The sequence below is a fragment of the Haplochromis burtoni genome, unplaced genomic scaffold (assembly GCF_018398535.1).
Source record: "Haplochromis burtoni strain Fernald_Lab_line unplaced genomic scaffold, NCSU_Asbu1 Contig_161, whole genome shotgun sequence".
Taxonomy (NCBI): Eukaryota; Metazoa; Chordata; class Actinopteri; order Cichliformes; family Cichlidae; genus Haplochromis; species Haplochromis burtoni.
In genome coordinates, this window is record NW_024582522.1 from 197,206 (window position 1) to 215,843 (window position 18,638).

Below are 18,638 nucleotides of genomic sequence, written 5' to 3' on the forward strand. Positions count from 1 at the left end.
TTTGTATCAGCTAAGCATGTAATTTTACCTCCAGCTGATACAGCTGCTTATAATTATGAATAATTTAGCACTCGTCTTCACACGTTGCAAAAAAATATAAACTTATCAATTTATAGAGCGCATCTCTTTTTTTCCTTGACATCCAAAAACAACTTTATAACTAATTTATAACAGAAAATGTCGGCAGTAAAAGAAAAAAGCTGTCATAATAAAGTAGGATGTGTGGAAAACTTCAATAAACTGGTGTGGCTGTCAATAATTTGATACCTCTAGTCAAGAAAACACTTGTATGTGTGAAGACAAATCTTTGTATTTGTTGTGAGGAATGGTTACTTAGTCTTGTAAATCTAAACCCCAGTGGCAGTCCTCTGCTTTAGTGCATCTGAGACACTTCTAAACTCAGATCTGTTGCATGTCACCAGGGAATGTGCTCCAGTTGTTGCGTTTTTAACATCACACGACTGCCTAAGAAACTGTAGGCTCTGCTGCCAATTTTAATGAACCACTGTTAGAAAGGATAAGAAATGTGCCATCCTTTTTGCTTGCCCATTAGGCACGATTGCAGCATATGCCTCGCCTGCATGTGAAACCTCAAACACTCTGAGTGCATGCTTCTTTAACATCAAGGGATATGAAGCCAAAGGGAACCGAGGCCATATACATGGCCGCTGAAATAAAGCATGCTATATGAAGTTAGTTCTTTAATCTGTGTCTGATCATGCCTCCTGGTCATCTCATCTACTTCTTCCCACTGACCTACATATTCCTAGTTAGCAGTTAGTCTGTGTGGTTGGTTAAAGATAGATATCATTTAAAAATCATCTTAAAGTAACATGTATAATGGGTTCAGGGAACCTTGAATTCTGTGAAAGCGTCTGTGTGGTTGATTGCATGTTAAATGGGCATCGAACGGGCCCATCTGTCCGTTGCCTGAATCTAGTCAGCAGTTTCACCTAATTATAACGCTACGCTTCAGTCGTGTTTTGGACATCGTGAAGATAGTGATCGAGAGCAACCAAACACATCTGCACATCAAAGAATCTGAACGAAACAATGAGTGTTTGATTGCATATGCAAGAAAAGCAATATTTCTTTTGCTTTATTTCTTTCTGATTAAGAAACATTTGAGTTAACGCCAGAACGTTTCACTGTAAAATCCCCAAAGAAGATTATCATTTGTCCTTAATTATGTTGCTTTCTGTAATTACATATATTTAAATCTCTAATCAGCTCGTTCTGAAAGATGTGCTGCGGCGCCTTCTGACATCTGCGCTCGAGGACAGAGCGGTACATTAGCAAACTGGACTGGGTTGAACACAGGGGCGATTCTAGGATCAGAGCTTTGGGGGTGCTGAGCACCCAGAGAGCTGCCCAGCCAGGCAAGATAAACTTTACTCGTCACGATGAGTCATCTTCCCCGTGTCTGTCAGTCCCTGCATCCTTAAACGTCTCCAGTTGTCCCGAGTTCCCTGTGACTGTCTCCTTGGTGCATTTAAACCCCTGTTCCTCCCTGTCTTGTCATCTGCTGTCTTCGTCTCCGTTATCAGTCATCATAATTTGGAATGGATTGGAATAAAAAAAAAAATACATATGGTAACCTTAATTACTGTGGGAAAATGATGAATGATGATCATAGTGAGTAAGAAGTAAACTGATTGCATGAGATTCACTTTTAATGTGTATGTATAATACAATACAGATATATGAAAATACACTCCAAAAATAGAGTCCTTGAAATGTACAAATGTACGAAATATTGATAGATAAAATTATAAAAATGGAGGCAACTTTGCCTATGGTACAATGTATGAAAAGATCTTTACTGCAGATACTACTATGGCTCTGCAGATTTTTTATTTTATTTTAACCTATGTCGCCTCACCTTGAGGTTGGCAAATCACTTTTTGGTGATCAACTCTCTCAAGCAGTTTAACAGTTTCTGTTGTGCCTGTCACTGTTCCCAGTCTGGTTTTTTTACCTGGTTCTTCCTGACCTTGCACTTTCTCCTCACGTTCCCCTCTTTCCTCTCTCCCTCTTTGGACTGACAATCATACACAAATAGATTGTATTCAATTGGATGAAAAAAATTACATTAATATGAAAAACAAATACTATTAAGATCACTAATAAAAAACCAAAAGGCAAATAACCAAACCACATGAACATCTAATAAAAGATATAAATATTGAAACACTGATCCAACATTATTCTTGATTGACGGATCATTTGATCTTACAATATCGGCACATATGACAAAATAACCAGCTTCTCTCATTCCATTTCAAACAGGACAGTGGTAACAACAGCAGGCTACAGACAATTTCAAGTTTTAGATTTTAAATAGGCTGTATACATTTCAATGGGAGCAACGGGAGGGTCAAATGTCGCTGATTTTACTACAGAGCAGGACGGATTGTAGGGTAGCAAACATTGTCGGAAAACATGTTTCCAACACTGCAGGTTACCAGGGTGTAATGTTTTTCAGCTAAAAAGAAACATGGCCTGACTCCTACCTAACTATATAAAGGGTAACTGAAGGTTAAATGCAGCTAATATGTCCTGTTTCTATACAGGACATATACAGGGGGGGTATCTATACTTTTGTTGTTAAAATGTTATGTCTCAAACAAGTACTGAATGCTTTTTATATTTTTAGTAGTGTGTCACACAAACAGTAAATATTGTCAAAAAAAAGTAAGAAACCTTTGGGGGTGCTTTGATTCAGAAATGGCTAAAACCGCCCCTGGTTGAACATATGAGTGACAGCTTTTATCTTCCTTTTATCCAGTGATTACATAACTATTTGCTCCCAAGTAATCTGTGATTAAATGCATCATGAGTGTGTGCGTGTATGCTTGTGTGTGCTCATCCATGGTTTTGATCATGTTAGGAGTATAATGAATGAGGCTGGTGAGTGCATGTGCCAGACCTAAAGCTAACTTTGTTGTTTTACATTTGCATGGGAGCAGGCTTCTTTCTCTGTGAATGAAAAATCTGATAGAACACCATCGTATTAGCACTTCTGTCAGCGTTGTCACCACAGGCTTCTATACAGTATGCAATTCTCTGCTGCTCACTTCGTCAAAGTCAAACTATACACTCATTTTTTCCTTTGCCTATTAGGATGTCAGAAATAGATTAGGAGTTGACAGATATGTTTTATTCAAGCCAATATCAAACACAATAAGTGGTAATCCAAGAGACGGATAAGTGATGTTTGAATCAATATAAATGTACAATAAAATCTTGAAAAGAACAAAAATTCCAACCGTTTGCTGAAATGCATTTGTTTGTTTATGCTGTATAATCTTTAATATTTATGCTGAGGGCTTTGTGGTAAAGTGGTTAGCACTGTTGTCTCACTGCAAATCTAATGATTCAAATCTAATGGTTGGCTGGGGCCTTTCTGTATAGAGTCTGGATGTTCTCTGTGACACTCAGTATTAGACTGTGACACTAGACACTTCCACCTATTGTCCAAAGACATGCGTGTTAGTATAATGAGCGATTAAGCTAACTGGCTATCGATATGTATGCAAGGCAAATAAAATGCTAAAGTGCGTTATGGCTATATATGTGGAAAAATGAATGCGGCTTGTAGTGAGAGGTGAGGAAAACCAGAAAAAGTGTTATTCCATTTAATTATTCAGAAATATTCAGTCCAACTTCAAAACTAAGCTCAATGATCATCATAGAAATAAATCACAGGATTCTATTTTTTCTAGTTATTATTTTTTTTATTTTGATAATACCGGCTATTTCACCTTTGAAACATGCTCTGCATCAAATAGTACTCCTCAGGCAAAAGTTTAACAATTTAGCTGTGACATTACTTAAGATCACAGAGTGGTTGCTACAGACAGAACAGGCAGCTGCATTACAGACAAAGTGCTGCATTTTAAATACATTTTATCGAGAATTTATAAAATGCGGAGACACTAATGTCTTTTTAATAAATGTCCAAAACTTTCAGCAGCAGCAAAAGGCGTGGCACCGTTACTGATTTGGCAGGCCACTTCAACAGATGCCACAGATATGCGCTGGGATTGTTCCCGACTTTTCCGCTTGCCCCTCTTCACCTGCAGTGAAATTATGTGTCACCCTCCCCACCCCTTTCATGCTCCACTTTCATGCAGCTCTTTGTAAAAATCTGTAACACTATTTATGTGAGAAAACAAAAACTTTTTATTATCTCTCCAAATGATTTTGAATTAAATGGATTAGCTATGTTAGATAAACATAATGTTGCTTTATTATAAATGTCACAGCGCATGAAGTGCTCTTTTTTTTTTATTAAAAGATTCATTTAAATGTTCAGCTACAAATGGCCAGACTAATTTATATAAGCGCTGTAAAGCTATACAGTATCTTACAGCTTTGAGAAAGGTGGAAAGTGGGTGTCAGTGAGCTGTTGCCAGCTAAGTAGGCACATTAGTTCCTGTTATTCACCTAGTAAATATACTTTTATAAGAAGAACCTTTGTGCTTTTTGCCATCCCCCATGTCTTCATTTTTGTTGGCACTGCTGGTATTGAGTCTTACAAGTTTAACTCTCCCTGACAGAGACTGCACAAGTGTGATCTCACAAGTGTGCAGCATATTGACAGCATGGTTTCAAATTCCATCTCGGGTCCAAAGCAACCAGCTAGAACAGGACAGATATGGTCTAGTGAGCCAAAATCCCATCTAGATTTGGGGACAATTACCTCCAAAGTTCACTAAGGTAGGCTTTTATGTTTGCTTTTTTTTCTTTTGGAAAAGAAAACACACACACACACACACACACACACACACACACACACACACACATTAGGAAAATGTGCATCAAAGTTTTATGCATAAAAGTATTGAACTGGGCTTTTGATGAAAGAGAGAAGGGAAAACATGTGAGATAAACTCAAAGTAGCAGCATCATAAACATGCAGCTCACGCCGTGCCTGCTTCTCACAAACTTCTATTTTATGTTGGTTTACGACAACAGTTTTCAAAACAGGAAAGTAGTTGGATATGTCAAATTATGTGTTTATACCAAAACACGACTGAGAGATGAATAGAGTGGTGCACAGCCTATGAAAGCTAAAAGCACCATGGATTCCTTTCAGCTGTCATTCACACTTAAGGACAGCTTTGTCTGTTATTGATTTTTTTTCTTTTCTTTTCTTTTTTTTTAAACGCTTTAGTGGCCAAAAGTAGTATTCTACCTGCATCGACAAGTAAAATTCATTTATTGCATCAACGGAAACTTCAGATTGAATTTGACTTACTTCAGAGTTACAGAGCTTCACATAACAGTGAGGAGAAAATGCAATTTTCCTCAGCTTATCCATCATTTATGACAATAAAAGTTTATATTTCTGTGCCTAAGTCATCCTAGAGTAGTGTTTCATGCCCGTGTAATTTAAGGTGCCAAATATGTTGTATGGCTTTTTCTTTCTTTGGGACATTAGCCAGCCATCTGATACCATCTTCATAATTCCTTAGCTCCTCAGTTTAATAATGTCCCTGTTTAAACAATATGACTGACAATGTTGAACTACACTGATACTTTAAATACCCCGTGCTTCTGTCAGCGAGAGCTTAAATGCAACCCAAGCTAAAAGACATGAGTCTTGGCTGAAAAGCCGAAAATACCAAAACTTTATGTGTAAAAACTATTTACTTCACTGGAACTATATCAGTATATCATCTCAAACTCTGTTTTCTTTGGTAGAGATGTACATTTTAAATGAAGCTGCATTTTTATTGTTTGAGCTAAAATAAATAAATAAATAAATAAAAACTATAGCAATTTAAATTTAAATATTGTAACAAAATACCATATATAAAAATACACTCACTTACTGGCAGCTGGATACTAGCAACTTACTGTTAAAGGTGTTTACTTTTACTGTAAATTAAATTACAGCAGCTTTATTTGCTGTAAATTAAAGTTCCTGCAAATCCTTTTTTACAGTTGGTTACTGGCATCCAGCTTTCAGCAAGTTACTGTAAAATTTACAGGTTAATGTATTTGTGCTAATTAACTTTCCATACATCTATTTCCCTCGTGAACCTGTCCCAGTTGTCATTGGACAAGAGGCAGAGTACACCCTGGACAGGTCGCCAGCCTGTAGATTCAATCCATATGCATGCGCTTGATTGAATCCCATTGTAGTGGACGTTATCTGCAGCTGTTACTTTGTTAAAAAATAGGACATTGCTGCTTAGTAAAGAAACAAAAAAGCCTTAAGGAATCGCCTAATAGAAAGTGAGTGGTGCATTTCAGCTTATTTTGTGTTGTAGAGTTTGGATGCTGTGGCTCGGAGCCTTGTGCATTACTCTGGAGAAACGAGTTTGTGTTGAACTGTTGATGGTGCACCTCATTACTGTAGCTTGGTGCCTCTCTAAGGACTGATTAAGGATTAAGCACATTTGAGAGTGCCAGCACGTACATATTGCATCTTCTTGTTTCATTATCTATACACAGCTCCTTTATCTGCAGCTTACTGTATATGCATGCAGTGTGCCTGCCAGTGCCTGCATTGTGTTCCTCAGAGGAAATCCTACAATCTCTCTGTTCTGTCCTCCACTGATAAATCGATACTCATTTCATCTTTCCCAAATGTTAATAGATAGAATGGGAAAAACACAAATATTTTATGTGACTGCTGGCCAGACCAAAAAAAAAAAAAAAACTAATAATGATGTCTGATGCTCTCTGCAGAAGAGGAAAGAAAATACCGCATGCATGCAGAAAAAAATTACATACAGTATGCATTATGGTAATTCTTTTCCAAAAAAATTGCCCAAATATTTCTTGGGCAAAAAAACTAATATAATCATGTGATGATAACTGCTGGTGTGTGTTGTTGCAGGAAGACAACCAGATGAAAACTCACATTCGGACCAGTTTAAGTGTTTGACAGAAACTAAGACGCTGAGCTTTTGCTTGTGTGGGAGGACTTTTTCCCCCCCTTAAACTTTCCTATAAGGTTGTGTGGCTCTGGCACAAAGATCACAGCAGCAACTTTATAGGTAACAAAAACAAAAACCACAATTTGATAAGTATTTTTGTTTTTAATAAAAAAAAAAGCCTAGATTTTGGAATTTAGCAACACTTTTCCAACATTTTTTAAGTTTTATTTTACATTTTAGTTTATTAGTAATGGGAAAACCTCTTAAAATGGGTAGTAGTATGAAAGTACAAACTTCTGTGCAAAAAAGATGTATGTACACACCACTCACATGGAGCTCTTAGTCACTTTTACTGATTAAAGCCTCTGTTTGCATTTAAGCATTCGTTTCGGTTTTTGGCAAACAATTTTTTTGTTTTTTCTGTGGATCTGGTTTTATATTTCATTTATTAACTGGAAAATTATTTCTGGCTTGGTCATTTTTATGCCCAAAATGCTAACATTAGTTAACATAGTTACTTGTAGATTATTCATGTAAGTCTGATATGCAAGTAAAATGTCAAATTTCAAGTCTGGTGATATTGAATATACTTGACTGATACATTTAGTTTATACTAAACATATTTTCCTTAATGATTAATTATTGGAATAAATAAACCTCATTTTATGGTCTTTTGCAGATAGTGTTGTGCATTATGGGTGTAGATATAATTTATTGATTTCATCAGAATCATTTTCCTCATCCCTTTAAGTAAATCAGTATTTTTGAAAACTACTCTATTCACCATGAATAATCCACAGATCTGAGACTAAACCCCTCACTTTTTCAGTGAAAGGATTTTCAGATGTGTGGCATAATTAAGTGATTGTTACCTTTCTCGAAACCCAGTAAAGTAAAACTTTTACTCATTTACAAAAAAAAAAAAATCTAGTGTGAATTCTCCAAGTTTTGAAAATTCTTCAGGCCTTCAGTTCCAGTATTTCTCTTTGTGGATCTTGGAGTCATTTCATTGGTTTGGTATACACTTTTATACACTGACGTCTGAGTGGACTCGAGAATTTTTCTCTAACTGATGTAATAGTCAAACACTTCACAGTTTATTAAATTAATGCTTCAAAATTAAATTATGTAGAAGAAGACGAGAGTCCAAGGCTCTGTAAAACATCTCATTACAAAACGCACGCACAGCATCTCTTATTTTCTACTTAGAGGGACTACAACAAGTATTTCTTAACTAACTCTCACTGATACCTCGACATTCTTCTAAAGGTTGCTGTGTAATTTTGTTCGCAGTGTAGAAAGTTAAAAAGTAAGCGAGCAAGGCAAAAAGAAATGCTGCTATCCTTGAGTTAATATCACTGTAGTCAGGTGGCATGTGAAGCCTTAATGCTGGTGATTTTACCACCCGACTATGTAAAATAACAATAAGCCCAAAACATTTTTTTTTAATCTGAGTGAATCAGTCTTTAAAATAAATCTTTTAAATGTTGTTCTTATGCCAGCAACAGTGCACCAGAGTGCATGAGATATAGTGTAAAAAGAAATATTGAGAAATTTAAACATTTATATTAAATGTTATTTTTGTGATATGTAGAATATGGTGTGAGTTTTTCAGCTCTGCCTAAATTAACTTTCATTTTAATGGACTGTGGGAAATAAAAACTGCACAGACGCACACAATACACAGTCACATCTGATATCTTTTGCTGGCTTGTCAGCCTCTTATAATGCCTCTGATGCTCCCCGGCACCTAACAGTGACCATGGATACCAGCGCATCTGTGCAACACAGTTGTTCGCCGTAATCTGCAAAACAATATTCTCATCTCTCAGTCTAGCAACTTGATATTGTTTTGGTCTCATCTTTGCAGCAAAGTTGTTTTTAGGAAAACTAAAAAGTTATGATAAGTTCATTGTAGCCTTCCTGCTCTGGACAAAAGAGCAAACACGCACAGTTAGTAACGAGCTGGTGAACATGATGGAGCATTTGGCAGCCAAAAAGACAAATATTTCATTCCAGTTTTGATAAAAACCACGAGCAGAACAGAATGGAGAGTTAGCTTCATCATGTGTCAGATAGCATGACTTGAAATGAATGTTAATGTTGTTCGGTATGTGGTGAATGTGTAAATAAGCAATTGTTTCCATGGCAAAAATATGTCAGTGTTCATTTACAGCTTGCTGTGCCAAAGTCAAGACATCGTAAATTAATCCATGCAGTTTAATTAAATGTTTGGCTGATGTCATAGCTAAGGGCATGCTGATAAGAGCCTTGAGACCAATTTGTGGTGTTAGGCTATATAAATAAATTTCCTTGACATGACTTAGCACTGTGCCTTTCACTTCATGTACATAATATTCATTAAAGCAGTCATTATTGCAGCGCTTTGCTTTGCGATATAAGGGGAATTCTGTATGAGGTGTAGGAGCTCTGCTATCACAGACACTCTCTGATTCATGATTCCAAATGACCGACAAATGTTTTCCTACCCCGTTTGTTACGGTCTGGCCCACTTTGATTGCCTCAGTGATGAGAATGACAAAATAACAAGAGAATTTTGATCAAAGACTCGGTTCAGCCTTTTCGAGCATCTGAATGTCGAAGCGGTGACGTGTGTAAAAATGCCGCTCTGCCTCTCTGTCTTCCTCAGGTGAGCACCTGCGTGTCTGTCCTCAGGGATACACCTGCTGCACGTCAGAGATGGAGGACAAACTTAACCAGCAGAGCAAACTGGAGTTTGAGAAATTGGTTGAGGAGAGCAGCCACAAAATGAGAACAACATTTGTCTCCAGGCATAAAAAGTTTGATGGTAAGTTCCAGTAGATTGATTTGTTTTATCTATTTAACATGCAGAGACTGTGATTCATAGAAATTTATATCCCAGACACCACCTCTCCAAGCTGAATGTACTGAGACAAGCACTGTCAAACTTGTAACTACAGACTTCTGATGTCATGATTAATTATTACTTTGACTGTTATTAATAAGAAATGAGCTTATCTGGTTTAAAGATGGTTATTCTGGAGCCTTGCTATTACACTTGACTTCTTCACTACAGTTCTGCATTATTTGGATTTTCTTTATCTTCAGGGCTTTCTAGCTCACTATGACGTTGTTCTTCCTTATGCACATACACTGTGAACTACTGACATTTTGACAGTAAAAGATGGCACTAATGTGGCTTTTAAAAATATTTTCATTCTAATGAGCCTGTCTGTATAAGCAGGGGTTAAAGTGGGATTTTGCAGGTGAGAGAATACTAAGTTCTGGTGAAGCAGTGCAGTCTGGAGAAATGACTCACTCTGCAATAAATCATATAATAATATATATATGAGCTCCAGTACATGTGCTTTGTTTTTAAACCGGCTGTGATCAGCTGACCTGGTCTGATGCTGCTTTTGAGGTTTCCTACTCATTCTGATTTTAGCCATCTACATTCTACAATATACAAGCAGATGTTATATGAGCCATCAAGGCAGATGTCTGATTGCTAGCCACTATGAAGCTGGTATAAATGTGGAATTTGGCAAGTGTTACCAAAGAATATCATCAGCTAAATGCAAACTGACTCCTAGCCGAGTCCTGTTACTCAGCAGCGATCTTTTGCTTTATTTGGATGGTTATTTTAAAGCAGTGTCTGAATTAACCTTGATTTTCATAGTCAAGAAGAAATAAAAACTGTATGCAAAGAATCTCTGGTCTGATCTTATAAGTATAGACCATGGTAATGAACATGGATACCACAGTTTGCCTTGCACCAGTTCTGCATAACTGTAAACTGTAAAAGAACACTGCAAACAGCCCAGTTTACCCAGTTTATTCTGCACATACTGTCCAATACGGCATTTGAATAACATTAAATCTATGATTTAATCTGCTTTCAAAGATACTTCCCAATATGAAATAAAGATCTAGATTTCTATTACTGTCCAGTAGCTGTAGTACTGCAGTATATTGATAACGTATGGTAGCACTAAAATGTTTGCATTTTTTACTGATACTGACATTAAACTTGTTGCAACCTCATACTAATAACATAATGTTGTTTGATGCTTTAACATATTTAGATAGTATTACTGTATCATAATACTGATATATCATAATGGCCTGTATGTAATTGAATGTTAAAAGATTATTAAGGCAAGCTTCAAGTAATTTGTTCCTACAATTGAAATCCTAGAACCATGTCATGAATCAAACACAGGTGTTATGGTTGTTTTATATTACAGCACTGAGATATAAACAGTTTATACATGTCTATACAGGCTGAATGATGACCCAAGTCTTCAAATTATAGTTCACAAAAGATTTGTTGATGAGCAAATACAAGAGTCAGAGCCTTCGTAAGCGTGCTCTGTCGCCACCATAAAACCTACGGAGGGAAACGGCAGCCTAAAAATGAGCATAACTTAAAATCCTGACCATATCGCCTCTGTCAGTGCGCCCCAGGGTGGCTGTGGCTACAATGTAGCTCGCCATCACCAGTGTGTGAATGTGTGTGTGAATGGGTGGATGACTGGATGTGTAAAGCGCTTTGGGGTCCTTAGGGACTAGTAAAGCGCTATACAAATACAGGCCATTTAGCATTTATATGACAGCTCAGCTTAGCTGTCTTTGATAATAAAGCTGTTTCTCTGAAAATTAATTGAGATTCACCTTATTAATGACATTCAGCTTTCAACAATATTTTAATTAATGCAATGATAATGTTTGGTTAAATGTTGATGGCAATTATATTCAACGTAATGTAAGATAGTAAAACAAATATTGTTAATGTACAGTTTCCCTTAAATGTTAATTATTGGGACATATAATGGATGTGGAGTGTAACCTTTTCTCATTGAAAAACATATTTGAAAGTGCTTCTAATATAACTAGATAACTTCATCATATACAGATCCACTGTCTGATTCAAAGCAATCCAACACAATTAATTTTTTTAACCTTTAAATATTTATTTTATTAAACGTCACTTGCAGAGCAGTCCTTACCTTTAAATATGATCTGTCAGCTTCTGCTGTTATATTTTCTTCCTCTATCTTTCTCTATCTCTGAGAGTAAAATTATCCCATGTCAGTGTTTTTTTTTCTCCCTGGAAAACAGAGCCTTTGTACCTTAAGCTAGCAGACAGATTGTGCACCAAGATGCACAAAAACAGTTTGTGTGTTCACTGATATTTGTTGAGCTGTTTCAAATCCTGTATCTGAGATAACCTGCCACTTAAAGAAAAAGTTGCACAGTTATGCTCTCTCCTCTTAAGTAGAGGTAGATAGATGCTGATATACGGCAACAGAAACTTTATTGACATCGACAGCATGAGTGCATGACACGGATAAGAAGGAAAAGAGGAGGCATGCAGCTGGAGTCATGACTTTACTGTCTCTGTGACAACAGTTGAAAGCACTGCCGGACTGTATCAAATAAAAAATGAACTTGCCTGATAGTATTTAGTGTTAAACTGCCTATTTAATTACTCATTAATTGAAGGTGTCAGAACGTTGTTCCAGGTTGTTCAGGCCCACTTTAATCCCTGTATAACTGCTAGAGCTCACAGGGCTTTAAACCAAGGCTCCATGGTGTTTAATGCCATTTACACTTGTGTTTCTGCTTGTGCCATCCAAGGCTTGCTTTTTTACACTAACTAAAGATATCATGCATTCTTTTGAACTAGTCAGATGGAAAAAACAAATTGTAGGTGCACTGTTTTTTCCATAACTAATAATAGTAATATGTCTGGTTGTAGCTGAATGCTGCTAATGTAATTGACCAAGCATTATCTACATTTAGGTCCATACGTTTTTGCAGAGTAACACAAATCAAAGAATAAATGCACTGACCAGCTCAGCAACACCAAAAGACCTGAATGACCACAGAAGACAACTAAGGTGGATGATCGCAGAATTATTTCCTTGTTTAAGAAAAAAAACTTTACAACCTCTATTCAAGTCAGGAACATTCCCGAGGAGGTGCAGAGGGTTTACACACAAGAATAGGCGGGTCAGACTAGACTTTGTCAGGAAACGTCTGATATAGCTGGTAAAATTATGGATAGGGAGAGACTTATGATCTGAAGCATACTACATTATCTGTCAAACATGGTGGAGACAGTGTTATGACATGGGCATGTATACTGCCAGTGGAACCAGGTGATTAGTGTTTATTGCTAATAGAAGTAGCAGGATTAATTGTGTAAAAAATATACAGAGCTTTACTCGCTGCTAAGATTCAGCCAATTGCAGCAAAACTGAGTGGACAGCATTTCATGGTGCAAATGGATAATGACCCGAATGACCCAAAGCAAACTGCATAAACAACACTGTCTTTCTCAAGGCAGTGAAATGGGATAGTCTTCAATGGCCAAGCCAGTTAGCTGATCTTAACTCAACAGACGATGCTTTTCAGTTACTAAAGACCAAACTGAATGCAGAGAGACCCACAAACCAGCAGCAACTGAAGGCAGCTGCAGTAAAGGCCTAACAGAGCATCTGAAGAGAGGAAACTGAGGGTGTCCAAGGGCTCTAGACTTTAGGGATTAAATGACTGAAAAGGATTTTTATCCAAGTATTAAAACAATTCTTAGACTGTATTTAAAATTCCATTAGCTCGGGTACTCAAAAACCAGCAGGATTAACTTTCTCCACTGTTGTTAGCACTTGTACAAGTAAAATGTGGTAGTTGCTGGTGTGTTATTGGTCCCATCAGCCTCTGTAAATGGATGGCTGTGTAAAGAAGGGACTGTGACAAACAGTTTTTTACCCAGAGATGAACCTCTTTAGCTTTGGGGGGTGAAGTGAACAGCCGACCACGCATTCCTCACTGCAGATTAGAAGCTCACTGCCTCGAGTGCCTGCCGTTTTTAGCATTGTATAAGTATGAGGCGATCCAATTGTGAACAAATGAAAAACTATGCTGGCTTTCTGGGGAAAAAAAGAAAAGCTATTGTGTACACTCCGTCTTAGTCCGTATAAACATCCATGAATATAAATATTTTTAAATGAAATGACTGCTTAATTTAACTTTATATTATTCTACTATATAAACAAAAATTAGCTTAAAATAAATTTGTTTATGCAGGTTGAAGAGGAAATGAAGGACCTTCGGTACAAAATATAGACACTAATGAATCTTGAGTTAGGGCATTTTTGTCATCCTTGGCTGAATACATGTCTAAAATCCTCGCTGTGTGATACGAACTGAAAACTGTGTAGTGAGTATAGTTGGAAGAAGCGAGAAATCAGTGTTCTACTAGCTAAAAACATCAATGGTAGTTTCTTTCAAATTTGTTACTGCCAAATGTTAAATGAGCCATCTGACAGGTTGGCAGTCAACTGAGGACAATACCTGCATGTCCTTGGAACAACAGCGCAGTAGAAATTCAGTTTTTATTGTTTTAACTGGTAAAATCAGCTTATTTGTATAATTGTTAGACAAAGACTGAAGGCCTGATAAGAGATTGTTTTCAATGCCTAAATGCATAATTTATATAAAGGACACTACTCATGTGTATAAATTATTGACAATCAAATTGCAGTTTTACCTGTTAAAATGACAAACACTGCTATCAGTGGGTCATATCAACTGTTACTGTTCATCCCAACTAAAAGTTTAAAAAATGTCTAATTAGTTGTCTGATGGTGTCTTTTTTCTGCAAGTGCTCATTTAGGATAAACCTTCGCTCTTTACCGTTGCATATTGACAAGATCTCAGACTGTTATACTATGTCGTTTTTTTTTAATCACACACTTACATCAGTTCTAGAGAGCACAAATATATGAAAATGAATTCCCACATTAAAAAGATCTTGTAATTCACAGTTTTGTTGGCTCATATTGAAGCTTTTTTGAAAATGTATGTAATTTCTGACCTCGCAGTCTTGGTTTTGATTAAATAATATAAATGTGCAGCAGAGTTCTTCTTCTGTAAAAGCTTAATAGGTAGCCACAGGTTATGAAATTGTTGCTAGGTTGTTTTAAATGTTCAGTAGAATAGTTTGAAGGCAGGGGCGTATTTCTACATTAATAGCACCATTTCAGTGACGTTGCCTCTAGAGCAGTGTCCATATTGTATATCTGTGCGTTTATGTGGTAACACTGGGGACACAAATCACTCGTGCAATTCCACCTTCTACATATGCCCGTATCACCGGGCCACTCAACATCGCATCCCTTCTCCTTGCGTTAAGCTCCATCCACCTCGTGGGGTTTGAATCATCCCTCATCAATTTTACATGCCCTCATTTCTGTCCTCAGTTATTTATAGGGCCCTATTATGAAAACCTTAACTTACTTTTTGATTACTGACTGCTTCCCTTGGAGGCCTGTGGGTTTTGATGCATTATTGAGCAATCCTACTGCCATGAATGACTGTTGCACACTAGAATTTAGGCTTGGGTATTCTGCAAGTCCAATAATCCGGCTGAGGACCCTCTTACCCCATCTCTCAGTATGCCATATATTCTCCCAGAGAGATTTGAAGTTCAGTAATATTCCAGTCCAAGACAAAGAACAGGCTGTAAGAAAGGAACCTCACAACCAGCTTTGCAGTGCATAATGCAAATCTCCATTTTTTTCCCCACACAAAAATTTACTTTTATAATTCTCTGAAATTATTAGTGTTCTCTGTTTAGCCTAGTACGTGCCCTAAGGTAACTTGAATTAGACACACAAAATGTGATAAATATTTGCAGTATTTATATGTGAGCGCAAAAGCTGGAGAGACACTGAAATACGGAGAAAGAGACTCTGTGTATGAAATAGGCAGAGAGGGAGAGAATTGCATCGCATCTGTTAAAGATTAATTGCTGAGGATGAACCATGATAAAAGGTGCCTCATGCTCAGTCAAGTGATTTGAGATTGAAAGTGCTCCACAGACTCTCTCTCTCTCTCTCTCTCTCTCTCTCTCTCACACACACACACACACACACACACACACACACACACACACACACACAAAGAAAGAGAGGGAAAGTGATCCAAAACAAAATAGCAGATATAGAGGATAGCTGGCCAGTACCTTGGTATCCCACAGGCCAACCTCTAGAATGTAAGACAGGTACTGAGGAACCAGTTGAACATTAGGAATAAGATCCAAGCCATCAATACATTTGTCCTACCTGTCATCAGATACCCAGCTGGAATAATAAGCTGACCATAGGAGGAGACAGATACCACAGATGCTAAGACATGAAAACTCCACAAAACAGGGTCTGCAACAAAAGTCCAGAACCCTCAGGCTCTACGAGCAATGGAAAGCAGGATGGCGAGTATGAATGAGTGTCAGAGCCACAATCCAGGATGAAACACGGAACATCCATGAATACATCAGGTAGATGGCACCTCGAGATGAGGCATTCCAAGATTCCCTCAGGCAGCTGAAGACAGACAGTGGATGATGAACTGAAGGAAGAACTCATAAAAGGGATGTATCATCAACACATACAGGGGACCACTGTGATACGTGGCAATCCCAAAAGACAGCAACATCAGGAATGAGGAGCACAAGAAAATAGAGACCCCCAAACCAAAAGATTGACCCCAACAGATTCCAGGCAGCTTCTCTGCAGAACACTGCAGGCCTGGGAACATTGAAGATACTGTGCAGACCCCTTAATCTCCCAGCCCTTTGGTAGAGGATCCAGGTTTCAGGAACACACACACACACACACACACACCCTCTAGAGCACTGCCCACATAGTATACTTGTGGGACACAAATCACTTGTCTGTATAAAGCTATTTTGTGAAGCTGTGTTTACTTTGCCCGAAGAGATTCATGTAAAATTGGAAGATGTAACAATGTGACAATGAAACTGATTTGGAATCTGTGAATTTGATTATTGTGACACTGAGAATGAGATCAGTGTGGTGTGGTGTGACATACCAGCAGATTTACCTGATTTAATTCTGTATGTATTTGTAATTATGCTTTGTTTTTTTTTTAATTTATTTATTTATAAGTGTCAATTACCAAATGCCAAATAGAATATACAACCTAAACCCCAACTCCCTAACTTTAAATGACCTCTTACCCTGGGTAAACACAGTATTTATTTATTTATTTTTAAATATTTCTTTATGCAAAGTAATCACAAAGTAAATAATCATTTTACCTGACATGCATCAAAAATATATTTATTTTCTTTGTTAAGGTTAGATCCAGGTTGTTTCAAGTATCTCTGTGACTCACAACACTTCAGAGGGTCAACGGCATGATAAGAATTTAATCTCAAATTTTCATATCAGCAGCTGTAAGTTCCTGGCTTCATAAGAATTTAATCTGTCATTTTGTTCCTGTTCTTTGCTTGGAGCTACAGTATTTCAACTTTCATATGGTAAAATTGCAAAGCATGCTACCACTTTATCGCTGAAAGATTACATTAACTCAGATTTCTTGTTCTCCTTTTTATACATGTGTAATTGAGCATTATGTCAAAATAATGATTGGTAGTCCTGTAGGAGGTTAAAAGTCAGAACTGGAGAGAAGTTTGAGATATCTGTCTCTACCTTTCTGTTTACTATTTGCTCTAGTTGTATGGTAGATGCTCATTAAATTCAGTTTGGTTGATACGTTTCTGTTCTCTCACAAGACCTGAGCAAGAGATTAGAGTGTGTGGTTGGTTGACTACAGTCTGCATTGAGCAGTGCCCTGGTTGACTGAGTTCTTTGATCCTGCCTCGGTAGATCTCTGCTCAACACTGAGAGGTGTTGTGTCCCTCATTCTCTTCAACAATCACTTTTTCACACCCAACTTAAACCAAGACTGACTTGAACACAGCACCCTATTCTCTCTAATCTGTCATCTTTACCAATTCACAGGCTTCTGCTAGACTGTGTAAGCTGGCAGATAGGAAGAAAGCACAACTGGACTTTTTGAATTTGAGAGATTTTGTCTTTATTCTCTTTATTTTATTTACACATGAAGTTGCTCAGATATAACATCAATTTCAAAAATCCGTCATTTTGAACAGGCAGATGAGCTGAACAGCTGACAGTTTTTCTAGGCTACTTGAGTTAAATTTTGATAGTTTTTACACGACTTCTTTAGTGCATTGGAGTTGTTCGTGGATCACAGAACACACGCAGGGATGAATGAGGTGGGAGACAATAGAATGTGTTCCTTGTAGTCAGCACAGAAGCCTTGCATATGATGTTGTGGCCCCCCGTGAAACACTGAGTAGAAAAACAAGCTGTGATGGGAAACTTGTTATGTGACGGCTGTGTGCAGGCAGGAGAAGGACCCAAAGTGCAGACTCCGGAAACAGGAACTAACTCGAAACACAGCTTTAATGCTGAACCCAAAAGGGTAACAAAACTAGGAATACAAAATACACTTACGCAGACAGACCACACAGCTAGATAAGGATAGATCACGACATGGACACAGAGAAACACATGGCTTAAATACACAGAGGGAGCAATCAGGGAATGGGTAACAGGAGGGAAACACAGCTGGGGCAAATCAGGCCTAACGAGACAAGGAGGGGCAAAACCAGATAAGACATAAGACATAACTCTAACAAAGGAACCACAGAATAGAAATGATAAATAATACAATAAACTCAACCCAGGCATCCTAACAAAACTAGAGGATGAGTCACTGCACTTCAAAATAAGAGTGAAAGATGGAGGCCTGTGAACCAACATATAGTAACTTTTTGTTTTAATAGTAATGTCTCACAAACAAATCCACCTTCAATTAAGTTTTTGAATGCATGTTGGGTTGCATTAAAATTTAAATTGGGGCCAG

General features: G+C 37.5%; 1 protein-coding gene across 2 annotated transcripts in view; it reads left to right on the forward strand.

The window, feature by feature from the left end:
• Nucleotides 1-18,638, forward strand: part of gpc6a (glypican 6a) — a 142,668-nt gene that overhangs the window by 19,898 nt on the left and 104,132 nt on the right. For both annotated transcript variants that reach the window (XM_005932697.3, XM_005932698.3), the window contains exon 2: nucleotides 9,544-9,702. In XM_005932697.3, coding sequence (XP_005932759.1) covers nucleotides 9,544-9,702 — 159 coding nt within the window. The remainder of the gene's footprint in view (nucleotides 1-9,543; nucleotides 9,703-18,638) is intronic.